The sequence below is a fragment of the Electrophorus electricus genome, chromosome 9 (genome assembly GCF_013358815.1).
Source record: "Electrophorus electricus isolate fEleEle1 chromosome 9, fEleEle1.pri, whole genome shotgun sequence".
NCBI lineage: Eukaryota > Metazoa > Chordata > Actinopteri > Gymnotiformes > Gymnotidae > Electrophorus > Electrophorus electricus.
The window spans coordinates 737,501-745,000 of NC_049543.1; the positions used below are offsets into that span (position 1 = coordinate 737,501).

The window sequence follows — 7,500 nt, forward strand, 5'->3', positions numbered from 1 at the left end:
GTCACTGCGTGACAGAGAGGACGACACACCGCTGGCTAAGATCTGGGTCAAAGACCGCGAGCGACTCTCTGACATTCTTGCACAGAGGTGCGCTAGAGACGCCAGGGCTGGAGTTGAGCTGGAAAGACCAGGAACCTTTAAAAGTTCATAATAGAGTGTTTAACACACGACTGCACAAGGCAGGAAGTCAGAGCTGTGAGAGGCGGACCAAAGTCAAACATTTGCTTATGCAAACAGTCAAAAGGAATTAACAATGACAAAATGTTTATTAGTGTGTTATTGCTGTAGATTCTGATACACACAACACACTGCGTTTACTCTACTGAACTAAGAGCACACATGCAGTCTGGAGTAGCGTATTGTGTGTAATACACACACACACACACACACACACACACACACACACACACACACACACGTTTACTCTACTGAACTAAGAGCACACATGCAGTCTGGAGTAGCGTATTGTGTGTAATACACACACACACACACACACACGTTTACTCTACTGAACTAAGAGCACACATGCAGTCTGGAGTAGCGTATTGTGTGTAATACACACACACACACACACACACACACACGTTTACTCTACTGAACTAAGAGCACACATGCAGTCTGGAGTAGCGTATTGTGTGTAATACACACACACACACACACACACACACACACACACACACACACACACACACACACAGTGTTTATGCCACTGAACTAAGAGCACATATGCAGTCTGGAGTAGCGTATTGCGTGTAATACACACACACACACACGTTTACTCTACTGAACTAAGAGCACACATGCAGTTTGAAGTAGTGTATTGTGTGTAATACACACACACACACACACACACACACACACAGTGTTTACGCCACTGAACTAAGAGCACACATGCTGTTTGCTGTAACAGGTCCCAATATATCGGTGCCATTTTAACGTTAATTAGTAAATTGAACACAAAGTCTGGAGGTCTATTAACCTCTGGAGTAGTGTATTGTGTGTAGACACACACAGACAGACACACACACTTCATGTCTCTAATGGATACATGCTATACTTTCTCATCACTACATTTGGCCCATTACCCTGCAGGACTGCTGGGTCTCTAACACACATGACAAAGGAAACCACAACATCACCGTGTTCTAAACTGCTATACAGAGCAGGATTTAAAACAAACAACCACAGATAAACAAATAAACAAACAAACTGGATATACTGAGATCATAATGAGATCTGTAATGGAATTAAATTAAATTCAATCTGAAAAGGTGCAATAAAACCCCTTTTTTAAGTTGAATTTATTTCATTTCAATTTATTTTTAATCTAGGGACACTTACTGAGTAGGGGCATCTATGTCCAGGAATAAACACTGTTATTAAAAATTCTGTCCCTGGAAAACTCTGACATGGTCACATGATTCCTGCTCAAACACACCTGATCACATCTGAGGTGTGTTTAGAGGCAGAGTCAACGGTGGAGGAGAAACTTTATTACACATACAGACCCAGGAGGGCAACACAGTAACCACACACACACACTCAGTACAGACCCAGGAGAGCAACACAATAACGACACACACACACACACACACACACACACACACACACACAGCACAGACCCAGGAGGGCATCAGCTGATGTCCACCACGGACTGGTTATGTCATCATCTCTCGTACAACCTTCAGTGGATACTGACTGAAGTGTTAAGGTTCACTAAATGCCTAAGACAGGTCGCTTCTCTCTTACACACACACACACACACACACACACACACAGAGTTAAGGTTCATAAATCAGGACCATAAATAACGTTTGACAGGTTAAACTAGCATTACACAACCAGGTGACAACCAGCCCGCGTGTCTGCTGACAGGTACCAACAGAGTCGCGAGCTCCTCCAGAAGACACATCAGGCTGTCGGGCACGCGGGCCTCCTTCACCAAGGGTCTGCGGATTGCAAACCAACAGACAGTAAAACTTTTGTAGTTTAGGTATGTGTCTGAGCACCTCGACGCACATGGAGACGGCAACTCGGTCCCCAGCAAAGGCCTCGTCAGAACGGGTTTCGCCGAGGCTGTCAGAAGCGCTACCTGAGTGACATGTCAATCACGCGCGTTACTACTGGGAACAGCAGCCCGTGCCTTCCGATTAACCACTCACGCGCATCACGCGCGAGCCCAGATATGCATACAAACGTCAGCCTACACCACAATTACGTCACTGATCTTATCGCGCTGTTGTGAACTGCACAGTCACAAAAAAAGAAAATCCCTGCATGAGCGAAAACGTGGCGGGTTTAGGACGGTAAGGACACGCGCACACCTGTTCGTCATCCGAGACAACCGTTATGTCACGTGCTACACGGCGCACAACACGGCGGAAACAGCAAACTTCGGCCGTGGCTCGAGGCACAGACGGCCACGGACGTGTTCGGAATAAGCGAGCGGATGCCCTACCTCGAGACGCTCCAAACTGGCGAAGCTCGCGATGGCGAAGCCGTCAATGAGGTCTTCCTCCTGGGAGCCGGACTCGCGCCGCTTCCGCCGGGGAGGTCGCGAGGCTCGCGGAGAGGATGAGGAGTGCGGAGCTCTTTTTCCGTTCTGGCTCGCGCGATCCTGCCCGGGACTTCGCTCCCGTTCCGAGCCCGACGAGGGGCTGTGGTCGCGGGCATCCCTCGCGCCCGCCTCCCGTCTCCGCACTCGCGCTCGCTGCGAACGGGATCTTCGGGTCTGCTTCACTTTTCCTTCCATTTTAGAATCGGTGCGATGCTTCCCAAAAAAAACAAAAATAATCACACTCGGTCACGGACGAGCGACGGACGTTTGTGATCGACACAACACACCCATGCACGCAGCGGCGCACACGGCTGCCGGTGATTCGTTAATCATCTACGGTGTGACCTTGGATGTAAAGAGCCGTAGTGTCACAAACAAACACATTTAACGGATCCATGCAGACTGCGCCGTGATCCAAAGCCACACGTACGTGGAAATCCGGTGCGACGGTACCGACGTCCCCGTCGTCTAGGCAGGTGGAAAACGGATATTAGTTACAATAGTGTGCATTCCACGCGCTTTCCAACTTTGTTGCAACGGAATAGCACAACATTACCGTGTGCACGGTGCAGACGTCGCGGTGGGATCGTGGCGCTGGCCGTGGGCTTCCGCCACCCAAACCATGACCCGCTGTCATAAAAACAAAACCCCAAAAACACGGAGGAGATCTGGGAAATCTCCGCCTTGACAGCGCGAGCTTGTCAAATGAATCGACAAAAATGCGCTCGTGAATAATACCGACAGTATCGGCAAGTTTCAGCAGATAAGCATCTCGTACTGCACGGACTCGCGCCACCATGAACCCACTCCGAGCGGAGAACGCAGGAGAGACGGGGTCTCCCGCGAGCCCGAAACGGCGTATTCCCAACACGAGCCTTCGCCCTTTTCCGCGCGCGATGCACTGGTGCGCCACGCATCTACACGCGCGGCGCGGAGACCTCGGCGGCCGCGTCTACACAAAGTTCCCGGATTCAAGTTCCCCAACAGCGTGCGTGCTCTGCGCTCTTTTCCAGAATATGCACAGCTTTGGTAAGTCGTGTTAAAGAGACAGGGGTGATTAAAACCTCCCACTTCATCTGAACTTGCCCTGCGAGCCGTAAACGTCCAACAGCCCAGATAACTGACGCACTTCCGCCACCTCTTCAAATGCCAAAGGAAGTGAGCTAGTTTATAAAATACTTCAAAATGTCTGGAAGGGACGCGTCTCGTGCTGGCGTGGCCGCTCGCGCTGTTTTCGGGGTTCGGGATCTCGCAGGCTCGCGGCCGACTTGTTCACGCCTCGGCGTGCGACGTGACGTTCGCTAGTGAGCGGGCGGATCTGCACGGCAGCTCCTGAGATGTCAGCGGTGTGTCACATCTGCGACTCCCGCGCTGGAGCCGAGGCAACTCTGACTAGTCGCTCGTGCCCCCAGCGGGTTGGCACGCCTGAACCGGGACTGTAAGTCTACCGCGAGCCCGTGGATAATAAATACAACAGCATGCGCTGTCACATGCCCCGTGGGCATCACCGTCTACGATTATAACAGCCGGTCCTTTCAATCAAGACCCGCAAATGTTATTATGCGAAGTGCAGTCTTAATAACGCACGCACCACAACAAGCGTACTGCAGATGTAAGCAAGTGAGTGTTTGCAGCGTGTGCACGTGCACTGCGTTCCCTTTCACGCACCAAGTCGGTTCTCGTGCAAATGCGGATGCAAACGGCTTTGATCAGCATGTAGTGTAGGCCGCCTCAAAGAAGCGCAGTGCCAGGATTTTATGAATCTAATGAATATTCATAATGTGCATATTAGCTGCAACATTTTAAATACGGAGTAAGACTAGCGCTCTGCTTCTTACCTGAGCTTCTTATCAACATATTTAAATATTTAAATACTGAACCGAATAAGCCAGACCCCTGGGAGATCCATAAATATGCTAATAGAGTTTAGCTGTATTTAGAGTTTCATTCCCTGTTGCAGCTAGTTGATGCTTTATGAATTATCCTGTCAGTTATGCCGTGTATTGTGCAGTCTTCAAAGCGTGATCTGAGCACAGGCGTGTGCCTCGGAAAGGCGTTCACTTTTAGCATTGCGTTTTTTGTTTTGTTTTTTTAATTATCTGCATGTGCTTTTGAGGGTTGCATGAGCTGAAATGATCCGTAAACATCAGCACGTTCTTGACATGGACATTACACGACTTCGAGCTGGTTCGTGCATTCTGTGTGTGCCTCAGACAAGACACGAGCAACGTTCAGATGCCGTTATCATCCACGTCATGGCGAAACGTCTACCTACAGTCGTGTGTCGCGCGTGCAACCCTGGTGTTCCTCACACGCGTCCAGCACGGGCCGCAGTTCCTCCCGATCTGACTGTCACAGACAAAATTCCTCTCCCGACCTGCAGCGCTCAGCCTGAGGTCAAGTGTTAGAAGAGGAACGGAGACTGCCTTTTTCCCGGGAACTCTTTGTGTGTGATTCAAATGGGCGCGCGCACGTACACACACGGACACTAGAATAAGAATTGCTGAAAACATCTGAGGGTTATTTTTCTTTTATCGGAAGAGACCTCACGAAGTTGTTTATTTATTTATAATTGTTTATTTATTCTAGAGCATTGACAGTAATTTCCTACTGGATGTTTTTTTTTAGTTTTTGGCATACATCTGCAAATGTTGCAGTATGTGTATATTAAACCTCCTGGCTAGCTTTTCTCATCACTTATCTCATTTTGTCCAGCTGCACCTGTGCATGGAGGACATTCTCCACCCACTGCTGATGGAGGTAAACAGGCTTAAAGGGTGTGTTCTCCACCCACTGCTGATGGTGTTAAACAGGCTTAAAGGGTGTGTTCTCCACCCACTGCTGATGGTGTTAAACAAGCTTAAAGGGTGTGTTCTCCACCCACTGCTGATGGTGTTAAACAGGCTTAAAGGGTGTGTTCTCCACCCACTGCTGATGGTGTTAAACAGGCTTAAAGGGTGTGTTCTCCACCCACTGCTGATGGAGGTAAACAGGCTTAAAGGGTGTGTTCTCCACCCACTGCTGATGGAGGTAAACAGGCTTAAAGGGTGTGTTCTCCACCCACTGCTGATGGTGTTAAACAGGCTTAAAGGGTGTGTTCTCCACCCACTGCTGATGGTGTTAAACAGGCTTAAAGGGTGTGTTCTCCACCCACTGCTGATGGAGGTAAACAGGCTTAAAGAGAGTGTTCTCCACCCACTGCTGATGGCGTTTATATGGGCTGTGCTACATGAGGCCCTTGTGTTTTCAAACCATAGCAGACAGGAGCACAGCAAAGTACACAGAGAACAGAATTCAACTCGCGCACGCACACACACACACCAGTTCAGCTCAATGTCACTTTATGTATCATAATTCAAATGCCACAGGCAGCAAATGAACATCCTTCCACTGAAGAACACACACACACACACACACACACACACACGACTAGGATAGGATGCCCTCGGGTATGTCAGCATTATTCCGATGTGGGAAGTATTAGCCTCTAGTCCTCCCACCTGTGTCAAACTCCATCTCGTGACATTAAACTTTCCAGCATTCCCACTGAGTTCAAATGTCTGCCATGTTTGTGTCTGATGGAGAATAACTCACCTTCCCACCAACATTCCCATCCCAGTTCCACACTGGCACCTCCGTCCAAATTCCCCCCTCAGCCCACCTGTCAGGAGCGATAATGTCATATAAAACAGTGACAGATTTACGGCTCAAACAGATATTTAATATCACACAAGGAAAAGTTTAATAACGCAGAGTTCGACTGTATCCAGAGGGAAACACCAGCAGACGTCTGACAGCTGATTGAGTTTTATTTCACACAGTACATAAATTAGTGAGCCAAACCTGTCTGTCTCTCCTAATGAGAGAGGAGAGAGACAGTTAGAAATGTCAGTCTTAATGCCATGAAACGTGACCATGGGGAATGTAACATCATGAATCGCTTCAACACTTTCTCTCTCTCTCTCTCTCTCTCTCTCTCTCTCTCTCTCTTTCTTATTGTGAAATCATTTCTCGCTTCTCTCCCTCTTTCTCTCCCTCCCTCTCTGTCTCTCTTTCTCTCCCCCTCTCTCTCTCTCTCTCTCTCTCTCTCTCTCTCTCTCTTTCTCTGGTTCCCTTTTTTGCTTGTTGTTTTTTCCCTAAAGCCCCAACAGACCAAATCAGTTTTAACATTTTGGGTGAATTCAATAGCAGGTTTTTAAAAAGGTTAAAAGAAAAAGGTAACCCCCCTCTCTCTGTTTCTCTGTCACTCTCTCTCTCTCTCTCTCTCTCTCTCTCTCTCTCTAAATCACAACGTTATGTTATTCCATTATGTTATTTGTGAGTGTTGTCTATGAAAGTCCAGGACCTGTGCCGTGTGCTCTGGCGGAGAGATTCCAGCTCCTTCTCCCTATCCTGGAGTCCTCATGAAGATCATGTGATCATGAAGGCCAGGTTTCAGACAGGACGACTCTGATACAGTAAGGTCCCAAACCGTAGGCGTAGAAGGAAGTAGAGTGGTGAGATTGTAGAATGTCTGGTTTTCGTTTACACAGTCCAGTGTTTTGCTCAAAGTGCTGTTCTCAGGCGTTTTTGTCTGTGGTGGTTGGAGACGTCTCTCTGTAATTACCAGAGTGGTGCAGAGGAACTGGAAGTGTGAGGTCCCAGAGCACATGCTAGATGTTGAGAGGCTGAAGCTCTCTCATGCACGCACGCACTGTATTTTCTGTTGGGTGTTTCACTGCTCCTTGTAAGCATATGTATGTAGATAGGGGTTATTGACAGAGAGCTAGACACAGAGTGGGAGAGGAAGATCATCAGAGTACCTTGTAATTGCATAGTCAACCTCCTCTAACAAGACCAGGAAAACACATTACTGCTACAAATATAAATATCATGACATTTCAAAGCACCCTGTGTCTGTGTGTGTGTCTGTGTGTGTGTCTGTGTGTGTCTGTGTGTGTCTG

At 48.3% G+C, this 7,500-nt stretch overlaps 1 protein-coding gene and 1 long non-coding RNA gene across 16 annotated transcripts in view; one reads left to right on the plus strand and one right to left on the minus strand.

Annotated features, from left to right (window-relative positions):
* Positions 1-3,626, minus strand: part of fbrsl1 (fibrosin-like 1) — a 212,569-nt gene extending 208,943 nt beyond the window's left edge. For 14 of the 15 annotated variants that reach the window (XM_035530314.1, XM_035530303.1, XM_035530319.1 and 11 more), the window contains exon 1: positions 2,459-3,626. In XM_035530314.1, coding sequence (XP_035386207.1) covers positions 2,459-2,752 — 294 coding nt within the window. In that variant the 5' untranslated portion in view covers positions 2,753-3,626. The remainder of the gene's footprint in view (positions 1-2,458) is intronic. The other variant, XM_035530301.1, reaches the window with a different exon arrangement.
* A 3,022-nt stretch (positions 3,627-6,648) lies between these two features.
* Positions 6,649-7,500, plus strand: part of LOC113587047 — a 19,239-nt gene continuing 18,387 nt past the window's right edge. Inside the window, exon 1 of the long non-coding RNA XR_003411689.2 lies at positions 6,649-7,014. This is a non-coding gene — a long non-coding RNA (uncharacterized LOC113587047). The remainder of the gene's footprint in view (positions 7,015-7,500) is intronic.